This window comes from Phycodurus eques, chromosome 11, assembly GCF_024500275.1.
Source record: "Phycodurus eques isolate BA_2022a chromosome 11, UOR_Pequ_1.1, whole genome shotgun sequence".
NCBI lineage: Eukaryota > Metazoa > Chordata > Actinopteri > Syngnathiformes > Syngnathidae > Phycodurus > Phycodurus eques.
The window spans coordinates 15,844,138-15,865,471 of record NC_084535.1 but is presented as its reverse complement, the minus strand read 5'-3'; the positions used below and the strand labels follow the sequence as shown (position 1 = coordinate 15,865,471).

Below are 21,334 nucleotides of genomic sequence, written 5' to 3'. Positions count from 1 at the left end.
TATTGAACTTAAAAAAAAAAAAAAAAAAAAAAAAAAAAGCAGAGTCCAGATGGGATCCTTTTAAGGAAGCAATGTGTGTTCTTAACGACGGGTAATCAAACAGAGTCAGGTCGCCACTGCAGCAAGTATCTCATAGAGCTAATAAAAAAGGAAACTAAACAATTTTATCCAAATAAACATTTTCATTTGCATGCAAGCAGGCACTTTCATTGTAAAATAATTCACTCAGTGAGGCAAAATTCTGTTGTTGTTTACAAAAGGAGCCCTCTGAAGACTGAGAAATTAACTTCCTCCAACATGGTGATTAACTTTCACCCATAAACAGGACTCTAATTATCTCCACACTCGCGCAACCAGTTAAAGCTGCCCGGATGTGGATGGTTCCATAATACTGTTCAACTGACACAGTTGCAATTGTTAAATGTATTTGAAAATTGCTTTGAAGCGCTAATCTAAAAGCTAACAGCTCTCAAATGCAAGATAAATCAGCAGGGAGGGGCGGCTTAAAAAGTGCAGCGTTTGTGTTTGAGACGGTTCCATCCTGGTGATGGAAGAAGGCTCCAGATGCTTCCTGCAGCTGATTTCGTCACTCGATGCAAACGCCTTTGGCCACTTCTGCTATACAGTTGTCATTGGAGACATTACAGTATTTATGGGCCCAACCCCGATAAAGCTGCAACACACAAACCCAATTGTGCTAAATTCATCCTTCAAGAGCTCTCTCTGTTGGATATAAACAGATATCTAGCGTATACATTTTTATGTTCGCTTTGCTGAAGACGTTGGCTATTAATGCAGGAAGCAGAGGATGATGTTGACATCTAATATAACAACCATTAACAAAGACAAGTGGGAAATGACAACACGGTCACGGCCATGTCTCTCAGGGAAGTGCCCTGGAGACGCCAAGTGATGAAGTAATGGCAGCTTTTTGTCTTCCCCCTCTACACGATAACAACACTGTGCTCCCTTTCCTCAATTGTGTTTCCTCTACAGTGAAGGCTGGGGAAACATGGCTAGAGAATTCCCATCATTGTGGTCAGACCTGGCCACCCATAATGATACCTTGTGGTGGCATCGTGTGGTAAGGACACTGCCAAAATCTTGTAGAACCATTTTGCCCAGTGTGCTGAGCTGCCAAAGTCAACAAATCATCCAATCAGCGCAACTTCTGCTCAGTCAGACATAACGATAGATTTACGATGGCAAGAACAGAGTTGATATAATGATCCATGGTAGAAACAACACCTTACTACTAATCACTTGATTGCACATTTATGAGAACTTCAAATGTTTTACTTGTTTTACTGTAAGAGAATGTGCTGGCTGTGTACTCCCAAAACAAGGCTGAAGAAGTACTGTCTCACTTTCGCTCTGGCACGACCATGTAGGGAAATCCTGACGAAAATATTCGTCCGGGCTAAATTTAACTGGAATAATTCATCTTTACTACCTTGTGATATAAACAGCAGACATTTCAGGACAAAGCACTATTAGCCATTGACGTTTTCCACTCTAGATATTGTTACAGCACATTTCAATTATATTCTTTAGACATGATGCTTGACGTGCAGCCGTGTGTGACAAAAGAAAGCTGGATATGATTACCTTCCCGCTATGTACATTAACTGTATCAGCTCTCTTGGTAAATGAAACCAAGGGGGCGGCATCAAGGGAACTGCACGTTTTGGGCGAGTCTGTACTTTGTCTGTAAAGCAGCAAACAAAGCAGGCAGTGTGACAGCGGCCCCGACTCTGGGCTTCCACGTGCCACACAATGCCGTCTCTGGGACTTTATCCGCAAGGGGGACTCTTTGGGAGGTTGTTACAGAAACGTCTGGTTTGCTTTTCTCTCACTAGGGTTTCCTGTTTGTCTGTCAAGAGAGAGCTGCCAGGTGCCAATGACATGGAACATTTGTTTTAACTTGCTCAAAGGAGTGGATTAGAGGATTTCAAAGCATCAATATATTTGATTGATTTGAACGAAAAATGCACACTACAAAAAAGGGCCAAGAAAGAAACAGAAACAAAAGAAACACATATAACCACATACAGTCAGGTAGCTGGTAAATCTTTAGGTTAGTGACACTGATTCAATTATTACTTTGGACTTTATATATAAAAAACATTTTTTTAAAAAAAAATGCCTTCTGGACTGGGCTTTTGTTAAACAAAGACCAAGCCCTAAAAGCACATACAGTGGAAGGAGACCCCTAAACTCAAACAATTCAGAATACAGAAGTTCAAACCGCTAGAGATTGCTTTTGATTTTTGCGACTTTTCTATAACAGCTATTCCCAAGACCAGTGTCAATAAGTTTTAAGTGAAGACGAATCATAAAAATAAAGACAAATATACACAAATTAAGTAAACTAAGGGCCAACAACTCCAGCGTCATCATACGTACGTTAGGTTACATTCTACTATTAACAGTAAATAACTTTTACAGTTAATATTAATTAATATTATGGCAACAGTTTGACGCGGTAATTGATTATTTACTTTTTCCTTTGTGAAAATGGTTTAAAAGTCATAACATATGAGAGGCAGATTTGTGTTCAACCTGAGAGATCATTTACTAATGATGGCCTGTCTTTTTTTTGTGATGTAGCATTGTTAATCACAAAGTAAGAATAAGTCAAGGCGATGAGAATAAGAAGTGGCTAGGTCCTTATTAATGGAGTTTATCATTCGCCTGTTCCCAAAGGCCCTCATTCATCAGCAGTGCGGAAAATTGAACGATACGGGAGTCCCAGTGCGTCACATACCATAGATGCCGGACATGATGGGGAAGTAAACCAGAGCAGTCACCTTACGGAGACAACTCATTTATCAGCACTGTCACGTGACTGTTGCAATATGATCTACTAGTGGATTGGGGGAGAAGAAAATTAGCATGTTCCTGCTTGTGGAAAAAAAATGTAGTGGAGACCACAGATCATTAGAAAGAGTAACTACCTCATACCACATTACAGTATATGATGCTGCCTACTGGTTTGGAGAATGAAATGAGAGACATTAGTCTGTTTACAAAATGAATCAAAGCTGCATTCACCTTTTGGACGGTGGGGGTGGGGAGATTAAACAAACAAAAAACGTTTTTAAAGAACGTAGGAGCACCACTCATGCCAGAGTAGCATCTGCTCCATTTGCACACTGATTGAGGAGTATCTGTAACATTTGCACAACCATCATTGTCCCAGATGATCGCACTACTCGTCACTTTAAACCCCATACACTCCTTGAAGTCTCAGCGCAATTTGCACAATGGTCATTGCACCGGACTATCGCAATATTAGTCATTCGAACTGCTCTAAGTGCTAGAGGACTCTGCATCTTTTTGCACAATTGTTTTTTGTCAATGTCTTTATGTCTCCAAAGTGTTCTGTAAATTGACTGTCTGTTGTACTAGAGCGGCTCCAACTACCGGAGACAAATTCCTTGTGTGTTTTGGACATACTTGGCAAATAAAGATGATTCTGATTCTGATTCTGATTAAATGAAAAAGTTATTTAAACAATGTTAAGAAACATAACTCTCTTGGTCAATGCGAGTTCAAAGCCAATTCCCATTTAGCTGTTTTGCCATAACTAGATCCTGAATATAGATCTTTAGCTGCTACATGTACCTTTACTTTTTTCGTTAGGTAATTTATAATAGATGTTACTGGCTAATTGTAGGTTGAGTGGTGCTGAGCAGAAATGTCTTTCAGTGCTTTTTTCCCCTGAAAACAGCTGCTCAAAAGCTGATTATGAAATAAAATGAGAAGTGGTGAGGTATCCTCCCCGTGACCAGCAGCGAAAGACGATGTTCTTCTAACTACTGTGTTGTTGCCAAGCAAATGTGAGTGGGGCAGTGGAATATAGGCCAGAGTATAGTGCACATGTTTGGGATGTAGCAAGCAGGACACTTTACAAGCTAAATTAAACGGACAACTGTTAGAGGCATGGCTTTAGGGGCCTATTTTAGCTCCTCCTTGGAGACAGAGATGCTTCAACTGAGCTACAAAACACCAGCCAATGCCCACAAATGCTCTTTCTGTGAGTTCAAGGCACACATGCACGAGCCCGATGACGGCCTGATGGGGAAGAAAAGACACGTATGACGATGGACATTTTGCAAAAGACGTAAATAAGTCATAAGCATGACATATGACCAGAGGCAAAGATCAGGAGAAGTGCAGAGCACCTTTAAAAGGGATTAGTTAAAAGGGTTTGTTTACTAGGACGAGCTATGACTCAACTGAATCAAAGCAATGCAAACCATGTAGCCTCTATGCATAGACATAGTGAATAATAACAATGCTATAGTGAGACAGCCTGTTTATCACAAAGTAATGCAACACTGCACCTGTTGTTCCATTGAACATTCTGCAATTGTGAAGAGCGCATAGAGTTGGAATCGATTCCACGCCAGCTGTATTAAAGACAGCTATGTGAACCACTGAACAACCAACACATCATTGTGGTGATAGTGCCATTCATCCAGCTCGCACAGAAATACCTCTGATCAGCTACTAGCCAATTCCTGCAAATAATTCTACAATCAATTACATTTTTTTCAGTTTATATTAGGAATCATATTTGTTTCCAAGGTGTTATTGGAATTGAAGGCTTTTGTTATTTACATTTTGTGCATGCACGCGGAACTAAGCATAACAAAGCTGTTTCAGTGGAAAATAGTCCAGTTTGAACAAATATAGTGTTTAGCTTTCCATGGGGTTTCCTACTAAATGTTCCTACAAGAACATGTTGGACTTCAGTATGTTGTCACCTAAAAAGTCAGGTATCTTTAATTAAAAATGTATATCCTGAACCTTCAAGAAGTGTTTATAATGGCACAATACACTGAAACCTCACTACACCATAAAAGGATATCAATTATTCCAAATCACACTGTAGAATTTGGTTTGCCATAGCTCATAGGCACACAGCACCTCTGGTCATTTAAATCCTAATTACTCATAATTGTGCAAAACTATTTTTTTCTCCAACAGGGGCAAAAGCAAGTGTGCGGTTTATTTAGTCAAAAATAACCAAACATGGACCATCTGGACGGCTGGTATGCTGCAAGTCTATGCCAACGAAAACATGTTGAAAATGGTCAACATGAAAGACTTGCATAATTTCAGGAGGTAATACTGAATATGTGCTGAAGTATAAGCCTCTGCATACCTGCTGTTATGTTATATGTTTTCTCAAAGTTTGGTGATTTTCTGAGCTGCCGGTCTAGACTTTCAGTCGAACTCAGACGGTAGAAATTGAGCATGTCTGTTCCAGTCCTGTGCAATTTCCAAAACAAATTCAACTTAAAAAGTGTATTATTATGTTTCGCTTAAATAGCGTTTAAAACCAATCTATTCGGTCAACAAATAGGGCTGACAGACAATCTGAGGAGCTGCAATTATGTGTTTTTTACTTTTGATAGCTCAAAGTCAATGCCCAGCAACTCTCACACATCATGGCTCAATAAATCAACTTCGACGTGAAGCTGACATGAAAAACACGTGTCTTACACCCTACGGAGGCACTCACCCCTATTCTTTGCTTCTACTGTAGTGTATACAATATGACTCCCGACCGAGGCTTACAACCTACCCATAAAGATGCAACTGGGAACCCAGATGCTTTCCATTAGCATACCTCTTCTGGGGAATGGAAGGACTGGCTGGTGGATGTGGGAAAACGTGAGAAAGATAAATGATGCCACTGGTCAGGAAGACTCCTTGAAAGGGCAACTCGATCCGCTCTGATAATACGGATTCTTTAACGTTTAGGACAAACACATGCTGGAAAAGAGTAAAGAGTCATGGCAGGTAATGATGTGTGCTTCCCTTCACCTTTCTCTAAGACATTGAGCCTGTGCTAGTGCTGTAATTTCCGATACCGCCAACACACACTGGATTAGACACCACCCAAAGTGGCATTGTCCGTGCAGGATGACCTATAGGTAAGACTGTGTCATTTCAAATTGTACACTTCACCACATTATATTTCAGCCAACTATCTCTTCTATCCTTGAGCCTCAGTGACATGTGACAAATCAATAAGTTTTCAGAGATTTTCTAATTTTCACATTACACACAATGGGTGTGCTTGCCAGTTGGAGATGTTGTGGAATGTCAAATGTCAGCTGGGAGAGCCGAGTCTACACAAGATGCACATACTGTAGTTGGCTTTTTCACTTTTACTATTCGACATATCAATATATCGTAATCCTAGTAAATAATAATAATAATAATAATAAAAGAACAACATATCAATATTGTGATACATTTTGGATTCACTCGTTGAAGGTGACTCCCCATCCAGGCCTCAATGAAGATTTTCACCTTCAGCGGAACACACACCCTTTTTGTGATCACCTTGAATCATATGTTACGTACATATGAATCATATCTGCTTTTCCTTTTGATGTGGTTGCCCACAGAAAACCATAGCCAGGTGCCACTTTTTTTTCTTCTTTTTAAAAAAATATTGATATTATAGCTGTCCAACTTCCAATGTTATCACAATTTGACCCTTTAATACACTTTTTAATAAAACAAGAGAGAGTTGACGATAACATGGATTTAAATAAGGTATATAAAGGTTGATGAAGGAGCTGTTTGCTCCATCATGTGATGCTCATTACTGTGAGCGTAGGTCACCGAGGAGAGGTAGGTCGCCAAGCCTCCCACTGAGAAAGTGCCGGGTGTGCACTCTCTCAATGGTCATGAAATTTACAAGCATGCAATATGGGCTTCCGTGTTTAAGGAAGTGTAGCATGGCCAGTGCCCTCAGGACGTGGACCCTCCCTGTGGCTGCAAAGTTTAATCACAGCGGAACACAATAGAAGGACTGTGATGACAAAGGGGACTTTGTTTCTGTCTCTTTCTGAAACACTTGAAGCTAGGAAAACACAGCCCTATGACAGCATGATTTCACCAGCCATCAAGCGCATGACTGTAACATTAACCTCAGCAACTGGTGGTGGAGAGGCTGCCGATATTCTCATAGCCTCCACATTTTGTGATGTTGCTTACTTGATTGTGGGTTTTTCTTGTTTGTATTAAACAGTGTAAACATTTTAACTGGAAAAGTGTGCACTTGACCTCTCAAATAAACAGATAAAGATAAAAACAAACTTCTGAGGGAAACAGTTTCAATGTCACATTGCATGATGAGTGTTTCCGTCGTGGGAAACAAACTGAGCGACTATTTGAGGGAGTTAGCAGCAAAGAAAACAAGCCAACGTGAACACCAGACATGTCCAAACTTACTTTGACATAGGCAGTGTAGCGCTGGCACTCGTTCTTGTTGACGTCCAGGCTGAGCTGCTGGCTCTTCTGACTGATCTGAGAGCCGCTTTGAATGAAGTAGACCCGTGAAGGCAGGCTCTTTTGTCTCTTATCCACGTCAGCCGTCAGGTTGTAGAGCAGCTCTAAACCGGATCACATGTACAGTGTAAATTAAAGCCAATGGGCAACACTTTGAATGGTTTAGTTTACTTTTGAATGCCATTTGGGAAACTTAATGGCAATCGGTAGAGCCCAGATCTCTAGGGCCCTGCGATGGCTGAAAAATCTGACTAAAGATTCCTTCTGTACATACTGCACTTGAAATCTGCCATTAAGGCTGCATTTACACTTCAAGGTACCCAATTCCATTTTTCTCCCATTTGGCCCTAAAAACCTACCAGAATCAGATATCCTCAGATCCCAATTAGATGATCAAATGTGAATAGAATTCAGATATTAGTTGAAGATCTACCAATTTGACCACAGTGTAAAGCAGAGATGGATTACACTCTGAAAATAAAAAGAAAGATAGCTTGGTGGCACATAGACCATTAAAGGGAAAAGGGAATACAATTATGTGAGGATTCGAGTAATGCAGATGTTATCTGCCTTTGCAATTATAGTATTTAGGACAATTCTGAAAATTTGCTGGTAAAGATGAACAAATGTGAAATAACATTCACCAAAGAATTTATCCAAATTTGATGGAGTCGTCCTTGGTCCATGGCCCAACCCTCCAGAATGTTTTGTGGAAATTAGTTAATTAAGTTAGCTCAATGACAAAGCGGAGCAATAAGAACCAACAGTCCTTGCCGGAGTAGTGGTGATTTGAGATCGTTACTCATCTCCACAGACTGGAGCTAAATCCTACGTGGCTTATAAAAGGAGTTATTTTGATTCTGAGATGACTTAAGCAGAACTTTGTGTAATAATGGAGCTTAAGGTGAGAAGATGATGAAAAACATTGTAAAAAGGAAACCAATCCTCCAGCTGGTCAAGCAGTGTACTGTATGTTTTATTACACCCCTGTTGGTTCCACCCCTTTAGTGATGGAGAAAATGAACAACTACTGTACTTTGAAGAAGAATCATAAGCGTAAAGTCAAGTGTTACTGGTGTTTCTGAGAAAACTATATACACGCCTCTTCTCATTCAAATTCCAGTACCGTGAATGAATCAGCCTCAGTCTATAGTAATTGCTTCACAGGGTGTTACACTGGTAAAACACTGGGAGGGGTGGCAAACACACCCAGGTAGGACCGAACCCCTCTGTTTCCTCCATCTCGTCGAGGCAGAGCCATTAGCTCACTTTCATTGTGGACGTCACCATACACATGGCGCAGCACTTTCCATGCGCTTTGCCAGAAGGCCAAACAGAAAAGCTTTATTCCGGCAAGCTAGGACGCAGTCATTATGCAACACGGCTCTTACTCCCCTGGGGTGGGAGCTGGGAGAGACCACACCCAAACACTGAAACAGGACAGTACCTCAGCGCTCTACGCCACCATACGCGCTCAGCAAAGGCTAAACACACAGACTCTCTTCCTGTCCAGGCAGAATTGCTCAACATGATCCTTGTTTAAAATGTTCCTTCTGTTTAAATTACCAGCAAAAGTTCAAGAAGCAAGAATTTTATTTGAGCAACAGCACCAGTAAACGCCAATGGGATATTTGGCTTTCAACATTATTTTCACATTACATGCTGAATTGAGAGGGGGCAGGGTGCAAAAATGTTGATCTCAAGCTGCCACAACTCTAAAGTGTTTCAAGTAGCTGAGTTAGTTAGTTAGTTTTCTTTAAATGTTAAGGCACTTGTGGAAATATGATGGAGATGGACTCTGTGCGTGAAACCTACTGATGTGTTCTCTCATCCTCACCTATTTGTCCAGGAAGTTGTCTTCCATGGAAGTGCATGCAGACCGTGATATTGAAGCAATTCATGTGCTGGCCCTCGTGGCAATGAGGTACAGAAATGTTGATGGACACAGGCAAGAAGATGGAGACGTCCACTGTAATGACAGGCCGGGACCTTGCACCACATGGATCATCAATAAGTGGAAGTCAAAGAAAGACATTGCCACATTTGACTATGACAAACTCAAGTGTAACAGTTCCTCACCTCAGTAGCACCACACTATCCGTCATGAACGCTCCAATTGTGACATCTGCAACAAGAACACGCCACAAAGATTGATCATAGCAACATACGACATTTACATATGCCATCATTTGCGACACCTCCAACTGATAAACGAAGAGTCATTGAGCCATTCTGGTTCAAATTGAATGATGTATGAGGAATGCTGTCAACAAAATGCATCTGTCACGAGTCTATAGTGAGGCGCTTGCAGGAGAATGAGAGTCAAAACTTGTGACTTTGAAAAGACAAATATTTAATGTTCTTTTTCTTTGCTTGTTGAGGTTTTCATTTCAATTTTATGATGTGGTTGGGAAAATCTATCAAACCTCAATCCCAACTGATATGACCCTACCTGTGTATCCATTGCCGTCCATGTCCACACTGCCAGATATTGCCTGTCCAAACATCTGGAGACCAGGATTGACACTGCGCCCAGTTATTTTCTGTAACACAAGATAGCACCCATTAAAACACACAGTTAAAGCTAACATGAACACTGAGTGACTTCCACTTTGCTTTGTGTTTGTTTTTCCACAGTAACAGATTTAAAAGAACTTGAGGTCAAGTCAAAGAGCAGTTATTAATAAAGAGTAATTTTCAAAGCATGTCAAAATATGGACTGGAGGGTCCCAACGTTGCCTTTCACAAATTCAGCTCCACTATTATTGTAAACATGTTTTTGAGAAGAAAGCTAAACACATATCTTAGAACACACACATACACAATATAATACATGAATATATTTTAGTTCCTGACTGTAATCTCAACATAAAGCTTCATATTCTTGCAAGACACAGGCAAAATAGCTAATGTAACTGTTGCAGTTAATGATAGCTAACACTCGCACATGATCATCACAGCTGCATCCATCTATTGCTTATTCATATTGCACGATCCTCTTAAAATATCATTTAAATCAGATTTTTAGTTTTCCATGGTCTGGCCTATTAGCAATGAAACAAATTTGACCTTTCATGCCAGTTCGCTACATCTTGACAATCCCAAACCCTATCACTCCAGTGTGTTACTTGTCCAAAGAAAATTACAAATACAAATGTGTCCTAATGAGCAGGCCTTCCGTGCAATGCAGATGCTTACAAAAGCAATATCACGAGCCTACGCTTTTAGTATAACACTAGGCTAAGCTAATCGTGGTCAGGATGCTAGCCCCCAAAACAGGAAATCATCACGTTCCTGTCACCAAAATGAAAAATGTCAGTCTAATCCACAGATGGAATATGATTACTGTAATACATTACACCACTCTCATCTGTGTGTGAAGATATTGTTGTAACCATTCAGCAGAGTCACAATTAAAGCATTATGGTCTAAAATTGGACATTACGCTCGTCATTTTCAGCATGGAAACACATTGTGGGTCAAAATAGTCATAGCTCAGTTAAAAGCTTTGGAGGACTTGCATTAATTCCCAAGACCGCATCCTCCTCTCAATTCTTTATTACCTCGAGTTGTTATTCGACACACGTGCATGGTTGGTGACCATATGTTTTTTATCTAAAATTCGAGTATGCAGCCTACATTATACATGCATTTGTGCACATTAATGGCAATGTCTTACCATGGAATATTTGCTGATGATTCCCGTGGCATCTCCGTGATAGATATAAACAGCTCCTCCATAGTCGTCCTCTTTCGGTGCTCCTATGGCTACGTCTGCAGGGAAACATATGCCAATGCAGTGCAACAACGGCAGGCTGTGTTTGGGAAGCATGGAGGCTTTAGTGTGTGTTTACTTTCTGCTGGACAGTACACACTAGACCCACAAGCAGATAGCTATAGACTCCTAATAGACAATTAAGTGTTGTTAGTGGCTGTAAAACGTTGTGCGACCTCTGAGAGAGTGGAAACAAAACTATAAAGCTTCGGCAAGAGCAGTGAAAGAACATTACCATACTGTATCTCATTTCCACAGAAAAAGCCACATAAGCGTCAATGCAGCGAAATGCACCAAAGCAGAAATCATAAAAGGGGATGGCGCGTTTAAGTAGCTAACACAATAATTAACTCATTATGACTAGACAAGGCATTTATTTAAAAAAAAATCTAATTTTTACAGATGTTCCTTGAAATTAAATGGTAACCCTGTCAATCAGTCAGTCTGGCTCTTTCTTTTCTATTTATGAGGCTTATAATGATGATAGGTTCTAACATAATTTATAACTGCTAGCGTTCATTTCCCCCTCCCCCTCACACACACACTAACACTGTGCCAGGCTGCAGGCCGAGAGACGGACAAAACAGGAAAATGGTGTTGCGTGAGAAGGGTGCCAGGTCGAACCCGGGGAGCAAAGCCAGGTAAGAGCCAAGATAATACACAATTTGTACATCTTAATGGAATGTCAGAATGACAGTTTGAGCTGCATTTATGGCCTGCCATTGCCTTTAAGTCAACAAAACAGGACAATTTTATTAACTTTCTGACCTCTTACCGGTTGCTACTCTTTCAAAAACGCTACATGTGCCATGAGCGTGACCAACAATGGTAGTTATTTAAAGTTAATGAAATTACTTCCTTGATTGCACATATAAGTACACACAAGATCACTTAATATTTTACTTCTGACTCAAGAGACTAGAAAAAAATGACTAGTCACTGTAAAGTGATTACTTTTCGTTGATAGGGCTGTGTACTTTCCAGCTGCACTATTTGTGAATGCAATAATTGTTTACAAAATAACTTAATTATCTTGAGCATACATTGCTATTGTCCAATGAGCATAGTTAACTGCACAGTCAGAAATAGGACTTTGTACCAAGTACCAATTACTTCATGGCCACTATACCACCTGAGCCGTGCTGCCCTATGGTGGCCCTAAAGCCACGGAGTAAGTGGAGCGTGATGCTATTACTTTACACTGACCTTGATAGCCATCGTCATCGATGTCTCCAATCGAGGAAATGCACTCTCCAAAGTGTGCGTTGTAAGCATTGTCCCCGGTCAAAAAAATCTGCTCCTCCATCACCCCCTGAAACAACAAAAGCAGGCAAGTGATGAGGAATAAAGACACACAGACTCATGATGTTGAACGGAAGCTCATGATGGAATCATGCAGAGCTCCGAAACAAAATAACTTGTATGCGGTGATAGAAAAATACTGCACGCATAACAGCAGTATAACTAGAAATGAATAGCTTCAGAAATTGCATGTGAATACTGAGAAAGAGTCCCGCTAATGTGGAACCAATTTCTTTTGACTTGTTTATAATGTTTCATAATCTGAAGCTCATACTGTACATGCTATAACTGTGCTGACCCACGAGATCCCCACTTACATTGCCTTTGCTGAGGTACACAGATACGCGGCCCTCATCCCGTAGCTGGCTGTGCATGGGTGCCCCCACCAGCAGGTCTGACAGGCCGTCCTTATTCAGATCAACTGCACACAATGAGGAGCCAAAGTAAGAGCCCATCTGGAACCAAGCCGAGCCACAGAGCATTGGGTCAGATCACAGACATTTCTTTTCTATTTCATCATTGACATATGCAGACAGTCTGACTGATGGTACAATATGTTGCCTTGTAAAGGTGCATCAATATCAAAGGAATAGCTCAACATGTATAAAAAAAAAACTATACAGGTAAAGACTTCTTAAAAATGTCACGTCAGTTGAGCCCAAAATGATTCATCCCCAAATTTTGCCTGAATAGTTATTTGGTGAATGGTTATCGTTCACTTAGATCTAAACATAGCAGTATTAGATTGTCTAAACAGCATCATAGTCCCTTAAGGCAGACTCTGCATCGTAATTTAAAACACCAGTGAGTGCATTTAAACCACATTTAAAGTCATACCATTTTCCCTGATGCTTGAAAACTCTTCACCAAAGATATACCATCAATTTTGAAAATGTAAACCTGAGCAAAAATAAAATAAAAAAAAACATGATCAGTGTTGCAAACAGCACCTGCTTGAAAATAAAGCAGAAAGATGAGGTCACTACCTTCCCACTGCCGTTGTGCTGAGGGGCCCCCGCAGCTATGTCAATCACATTAGGAGAGGAGAAGTGTCCTGCAGTCACAGCATAGCCTGCAGACACAGGTAGAGTCAGCTGTCTTCGGTTTGTTGGGCTTTTACATTCACACTAATTCTTATTAACAGCCTCTCACCAAGGTAGCTGTATCTGTGGGAGTCAACATCATCTTTGTTTGGACTGTAGAAGGTGTCAGACGTCAGGTTGTAAACCTTAATTGTCCCGGTCCAGTAGTACGACCCAGGGGCACCCATCACCACCAGCTCCTGAAAATGAACCCCCACCACGTTCATTCAGATACTTCTGTTTGTGGCTGTGAATTACCTCATCTGCACAGCGAAAGTTGAAAAGTCCTGCAGGGTGGAATTTTGGTTAACCGAAGGCCACAGCCGGTTGTACGCTATCTGCTGCAAAACCACCCAGTCAGAGGCCAAGAAGCGTGACTAGGAATGCGGAGCCCGCGCAAAATTGACAGCTGTAAGGATGACTTCTTTAGTCACGGCTTTGCGCTGTAACAGTTTGATGCCATTCTAGCAGGGACCGGCAAATGACAATTAAGAGAGGCCACATGATTTATTTCAAATGCTTCTACAGTCTCTCTTCTTTTATCCAATTAGGCTCCACGCAAACTTTCAACAAGGTACAAGAAAAAAAAAACATCCTGCTCTATTGTGTCACCAACGACACCAGGTTATGGTAGCCCAGTCACAGGTACACACAGTCATAGCAATCATTCACAGATGCCAAACATCTGGCGACCGGTGAGCCTCTGGATCTTGGTGCAGACAAGGTTAACATTTAACAGTTGGACATCTTTTCAAAGAATTCCATACATTCTTTCAGGAGTGAAGGCTTGTTGGTGGGGGGTGGAGTGTCATTCAAATGCCTTAACAGCTCAACAGTGATCCTTTGTTGATAGAAGTGTTTGATGATGTCGCTTTTATAATTTAAAACCACACTTTCTATAGTCATTTAAAATAAAAACAAAAATTGTACAGTTGTGGCCAAAACGTTTGATAGCTATGGAAAGCCGTTTGAGCGTTTAGTTGATATACAGCTTAAAGGTCCATGTACTAGTACACTCTTTGACCTCATAAGTAAGACAATTCAGCACACTAGTAGAAAGAATAGGGCGCACTAATCGAACATACTAGTAACTGTTTTTTCCCATTATTCCTGCCACTTTTGGCTTACGAGTACGCAATAAAACCTTACTAGTCAACTACTGTGCTGCATTTATAACACTTCTATTATTCTATTCGTCCAATTAGTAGGCATGTGTCACACACTAGTAGCCTCCTGAACTTTACTAGTAGCACCAAAATACCCACTAGTAGTTTTGCCTCATGTAGTAACATGTAGTTGTCCTACTAGTATGCCGAGGTTGTCATACTAGTATGCAGAAATGACATACAGTAATGGAAAAACCTTTACTCTTAAGACACAGTCGTTCTACTAATGCGCTGAATTGTCTTACAAGTGAAGACAAACAGCATACTAGTATACGGACCTTGAGCTGGATATCAGGGATATCGAAAAAATGCTCAAGCAGCTTTCCACTGGCAGCTGTGTTTTTACTGCTTCCAGATTTCTCATTGGAAAAACACGCTTTTCTTATAAATGTGTTAATATTGAACACTAATAATAACACTTAATATTAATATGAAGTTAATATTAACAATTTTGACCCATCTTCAGAACAACTGGCTCAGGCATACCAACATCTACATCCAAAATCTATCTATTTCTGTTTCTATTGAAATCCGTGTAATATTCTACAGTAAATATTTCGATCTATATGCTGCATGTACACTGATTAATCTGTATATTGTGTTCTATGGAACTGAATCAGCCATTCCGAATTTTTTGTTGGATCTCGTCAGTTTTGGGGAAAATGCTTTGCCAATTAGCAATGCTAAGGCAGAGTGTATTATTGTTGTTTACATTTTAGTGGTTAGCTTCTTTTTACACTTGTTTGACCATTTTATTTTTTTAAATGACATACAATGCAATACGTTTTCACCATAGCATCTTAATAGTTAACTGGTGAGCTTATTTTTACACGTGTATGACTGTTAAGAATTGTAAGTACCGCGCTTCAACCAGTAACAAGTATGTACAGTAATTGAGATGATTTAAAACATCACATTTTATCATCTATGGGAGTAACATTTATTTCAAACGAAGACGTCAATGATCGCCTCTGCCTAAATTGAATGTGATTGCAATTCGAGACTGACTGCTTCTAAGCACCAGGAAAGAATTATATTGTCAATGTATAGAAAACTTAATGCCTCTGTTGGTCACATTTTAATGTATACCTTATATGCACACGACAGTACATTTCACAGATAGAAGCAGTTTGACCTCATCAGTTCTGCTCACTTGGGCTTCACTGCGGCTGTTTAAGGATGGAGTGCTGTACAAAAAGCTATTGTGCGACAGTGGATGATGTCATCGGTCAGTATTGCAACCCCGCTATATTGAAAAAAGGGAAACGTGTGTTTTCTTCATCGTTTTATCTCCTGGAAGTACCCCATAGGTGAATAGAGGCTGCTGCAGCCAATGGAAACTGGATACTGTAAGTTGGCAGTGATCAGGCAACATGAATGTGTTATTATCTTACAAGTTCGATTTCCACATTTCATTTCACATCTTAAAAGACCTAGTCAGCAAACACGAAATATATTCTCAAGATCCCACAGAGTCAAGGAGCAAAAATTGACTTTCGCAGTGTTCAAATAGAACGCTTTGAGGAGAGCAATTAGGCAAGGAGTCATTTTAAGTATACACTATGAAAACATTAAATACACATCATTTGTCCATTGTATGTGTTAGGGAGATTAAGAAGATGAACAAGTACTGTTACTGACCTCTCTAAAAACTCCCGCTATCCCAGCTTGGCAGGAGCCGTGCTCTTCCCCATACTTCTGTTTATAATCTGGACACAAAAAACAAACCACAAATTATTTCACTGTGTGCGTGATCCAACATTTACTGGAGTTTTCTCTCTCGTCATTCCATATGGAGCTAGTCAAGGAGCTAGTCACATCCAAGAGGAATCTGGGGGAGCAGAGCGTAGGCAGAAAGGAGACGTGCAACATCCAACCAGACCACTCACTTTGAGGGGGACGCTCTCAGGTTACAAAAAAAGCTCAACATGGATCAGCCGAAAGTGCACAGTAAGTTGAATATATCACAAATCACAAGTCTTGCTTTGCCACTGCTGCAAATCGTAAGTTAAGGAAGGACGTGAGACTCAGTAAACGACACTGGCAGTACAAATGCATTCTATCTTTTTGGAATAGCGGGCATGGATCAAATCAAAGTGTACTTTTGTTGGACTTGCAGAAGGGAGATCACACTTCACTCTACCTATTTTCAGAGGCTCAAAAGGAGACGTGTGGCTCTGTGACAGCTCAATGCACGCAGATCACATGACAAAAATGTTATCGCACACTCACAGGTAGTAAACAAGCTGGTCCCCAACACGATTGAGGGTTTAAGAAAAAAACACAATCTAAATGCCCTTGGGTCCTTATCAGGGTTTACGTAAACACCGGCCACTAGTGCACGCTGGTGGATTTCAGCAGTGGCTAGTCACATTGCCTCTCCCACTAGTCACTTTGCCATGTTTTGGGCAGACGACGATGATGAGGCATTGTGGCTTTCATGATGATATTCTTTACTTCAAAGAGCAATGACATGCATTACGCACTAGATTCCACAATTTTGCGACAATGAGGCAGGTCATAAATCAGAACACAAAACTCACTTACTGTGCTTAAATATATAAACCAACAGTTAGTGAACAATAATAAAATAAGTGAGTTGAATAAACACACAATGTCTACTACGACTACTTCTTTTCCTTTCGGCTTGTCCCATTTGGGGTCACCACAGCGTGTCATCTTTTTCCATGTAAGTCTACATGGAAACAACATCTGCACACAGCCATAAGTATTCAGACCCTTTGTTCAGTATTTAGTAGAAGCACCCTTTTGAGCTAATGCAGCCAGGAGTCTTTTTGGGAATGATGCAACAAGTTTTTCACACCTGGATCCTCTGCCATTCCTCCTTGCAGATCCTCTCCAGTTCTGTCAGGTTGGATGGTGAACATTGGTAGACAGCAATTTTAAGGTCCCTCCAGAGATGCTCAATTGGGTTTAAGTCAGGGCTGTGGCTGGGCCATTCAAGAACAGTCACGGAGTTGTTCTGAAGCCACTCCTTTGTTGTTTTAGCTGTGTGCTTCGAGTCATTGTCTTGTTGGAAGGTGAACCTTCGGCCCAGTCTGAGGTCCTGAGCACTCTGGAGAAGGTTTTGTCCAGGATATCCCTGTACTTGGCCGTATTCATCTTTTCTTCGATTGCAACCAGTCTCCCTGTCCCTGCAGCTGAAAAACACCCCCACAGCACGATGCTGTCACCACCATGCTTTACTGTTGGGACTGTATTAGATTAGAATAATTATGGCCAAAAGGTTCTATCTTGGTCTCATCAGACCAGAGAATCTTATTTCTCACCATCTTGGGGTCCTTCAGATGTTTTTTAGCAAACTCCATGCGGGCTTTCATGTGTCTTGCACTGAGGAGAGGCTTCCGTCGGGCCACTCTGCCGTAAAGCCCCGACTGGTGGAGGGCTGCAGTGATGGTTGACTTTGTAGAACATTCTCCCATCTCCCGACTGCATCTTGGGAGCTCAGCCACAGTGATCTTTGGGTTCTTCTTTAGCTCTCTCACCAAGGCTCTTCTCCCCCGATTGCTCAGTTTGGCTGGGCCGCCAGCTCTCGGAAGGGTTCTGGTCGTCCCAAATGTCTTCCATTTAAGGATTATGGAGGCCACTGTGCTCTTAGGAACCTTAAGTGGAGCAGAATTTTTTTTGTAACCTTGGGCAGACCTGTGCCTTGCCACAATTCTGTCTCTAAGCTCTTCAGGCAGTTCCTTGGACCTTATGATTCTCATTTGCTCTGACACACACTGTGAGCTGTAATGTCTTATATAGACAGGTGTGTGGCTTTTCTAATCAAGACCAATCAGTATAATCAAACATAGCTAGACTCCAATGAAGGTATAGAACCATCTTAAGGATGATCAAAGAAATGGACAGCACCCGAGTGTCACAGCAAAGGGTCTGAATACTTATGGCTGTGTAATATTTCAGTTTTTCTTTTTTAATAAATCTCCCAAAGTTTCAACAATTAAGTTTTTTTCCTGTCAATATGGGGTGCTGTGTGTACATTAATGAGGGGAAAAAATCAACTTAAATGATTTTAGCAAATTGCTGCAATATAACAAAGAGTGAAACTTTTAAGGGAGTCTGAATACTTTCCGTACCCACTGTATATTTAAATGTTAAAAAAAAAAAAAAATATATATATATATATATATATATATATATATATGTGTGTGTGTGTGTGTGTGTGTGTGTGTGTGTGTGTGTGTGTGTGTGTGTATATATATATATATATATATATATATATATATATATCATAAATGTAAATTTAAGTATAAATCAAGGAGGGAGGGAAGGAGGGAAGGGTGGGGCACTTCCTGCTGAAATGCCCGAATAAAAGAACCACAGCAGCAGCAACAGGTCTTTTTTTCTGCCCTCATCCCGCTTTTCCAAATCCACCTGCAGGGCAGACGTCCGCTTTCTTGCGGACGGCGAGTAAGCACTCTGAGGCGGGCAGGCCAGTGGGAAGCACCAGTCTCTGGCTGGTTCTCTTTTCTTCCCCTTGCTTCCCAGGCTCCCGCCCCGCGACTTCCATGCGACACTTCTTCATAAAACTGACACTAAACACTCAAAGTACTCGTCAAATAAAGTTTCCATAACTTTTGTTATTTCAGGGAGTGATAATATATTTCCAATTCTCTATTTTCCACGTGTAAGATGTGTTTTTTATATATATATATATTTTATGTTGTTATTTGACACTAAAAACACACAGCTTTTATTTTGGTATTTTCATTTCTTGGCAGTGTAGACTTGTATATTACCTAATATTTAGTTCGACGGAAAACCTGTAGATTTAGAATTTAACATTTAAATATATTTTAACATTTAGTTTTAATAATTATATATAAATTTAAGATTTATATTTAGACATAGATTTTAACATTATATATATATATATATATATATATATATATATATAACAATTGTTTAAATTTACATATAAATATTTTCTATATATTTAACATTTACATATATATTTGACATTTTGATTGAAGATTTATATTTAAATATATATTTAACATTTAAATTTGAGATTTCGGTGTGCCATTTAATATTTGGATTCAACTATAAGTTGACAAATATTGTTTTAAATGTGCTGAAAAGTAACTCTGGAAAATTCACACCAATTTTTTAAACATGTTTTGAAGCTAAATGTGACCAAATTTTGATGTTATTTTTGGCGTGAGCAGCTTTACAAATGGCACATCTGGATGTAGCCAAACCATCGAAGTCTGCTTTCCCTAACTTTGTCTACAAAACATCTAACCTTGGCTGTCCCTCTGATGACCTAATTTCAATTTTATCCAACCTGGTCACTCCTAGAGAGAACCTGAACATCTTCATTTCTGCCACTTCCAGCTCTACTTCCTGTTGTCTTTTCAGGGTAACTGTTTCTAATCCGTACATCACGGCTGGCCTCCCCACTGTCTTTTAAAATGTGCCCTTCATCCTAGCAGAGACTCTTCTGTCACATAACACACTTGCTACCTTCCTCCACCCGTTGGACTCATTTCTTCACTTCCTTACCACACTCACCATTGCTCTGGACTGTTGACCCCAAGTATTTAAAGTCTACAGCACACCTCACCACTGTTCTGCTGCCCTCGTGCATGTCCTGTACGAGTCTAACATACATGGGGCATAGCCACTAATTACATTGTACATAACACCCTTAATTTCAAGTTTCAGACTCATCACTCGATCTGACACGCTTTTCACCTCTAAGACATTCTTTGTTAATTCTTCCTTTAAAATAACCCCTACTCAATTTCTCTTCCCATTAGTAACATAATTTGAACACTGCCCCTAAGCTTCTACGAGCCTTACTGCCTTTGCACCTGCTCTCCAGGACACACAACACTTCTAACTTTCTTCTAATTATCATGTTAACCAACTCCCTAGCTTTTCCTGTCATAGCCCCAACATTTGATATGGCCTGCTGGACTTTACTATTCTAATTTGATGTAACATGTTGTAACGTGTGTGTGTTTGTGGTGATCAATAAAATCACGGTGCTCAAGGTCCAACATTAAGCCTATCAGACCACCATGAGCCAAGTTACGGCGGCCCTGTCAGAACCTGCACTGGCCTCACATATTCACGTTATAATACGTTAAGTTTTAGTGATTATTTCATATTGAGCATCTCATACTGTATTATTTAAGACCTTTTAATTTAAGGAATTATTAGTACAATTGCATTCAATGGCTCTGTACTAACCTCACTAAAATCAAGGCATTGCAACTGCACATATTAATAATAACGTTTGAAAGAATAAATCAATTATGTTAAAATATTTACTTAGGACTGACATTCCAACAATGCTCTATCTTGTGTCTTGATGTTCTGTACACTATGTATAATTATATATCAATATATATGTTTATGCATATTGTAAAATATTGGCTGGTTCGTGTGAGGCTAAGTTTAGGGGATTAATTTAGGGGAGCATTTGTGTGTGTAGGTCATGGCAACGGTTTGACCTGGGGAGAATTAATGCAGTAAACACTGTTTTTAAATTGGAACAACTTGGAAGACTCGTGTTTGCATTTGGAGGGTCCACTTTATTTAACGCTATGCCTTTTACTTTTAATGAGTAAAATAATGGTGCAATGTTATGGGCTCGCTTCCATGTTGCAAGATGAGAAGAATTGTTGTTTTAAATAAAACGAGGTGGGCTGCCTCTGCCA

General features: G+C 40.2%; 1 protein-coding gene across 1 annotated transcript in view; it reads right to left on the bottom strand.

Moving 5' to 3' along the window:
• itga9 (integrin, alpha 9) overlaps window positions 1–21,334 on the bottom strand; it is a 59,469-nt gene that overhangs the window by 30,062 nt on the left and 8,073 nt on the right. Inside the window, exons 5-15 of the mRNA XM_061690683.1 lie at window positions 16,284–16,351; window positions 13,547–13,676; window positions 13,381–13,466; window positions 13,232–13,294; window positions 12,712–12,849; window positions 12,299–12,404; window positions 10,997–11,091; window positions 9,770–9,860; window positions 9,397–9,442; window positions 9,155–9,306; window positions 7,261–7,421 (exon numbers count right to left, since the gene is read on the bottom strand). Coding sequence (XP_061546667.1) covers window positions 7,261–7,421; window positions 9,155–9,306; window positions 9,397–9,442; window positions 9,770–9,860; window positions 10,997–11,091; window positions 12,299–12,404; window positions 12,712–12,849; window positions 13,232–13,294; window positions 13,381–13,466; window positions 13,547–13,676; window positions 16,284–16,351 — 1,136 coding nt within the window. The remainder of the gene's footprint in view (window positions 1–7,260; window positions 7,422–9,154; window positions 9,307–9,396; window positions 9,443–9,769; window positions 9,861–10,996; window positions 11,092–12,298; window positions 12,405–12,711; window positions 12,850–13,231; window positions 13,295–13,380; window positions 13,467–13,546; window positions 13,677–16,283; window positions 16,352–21,334) is intronic.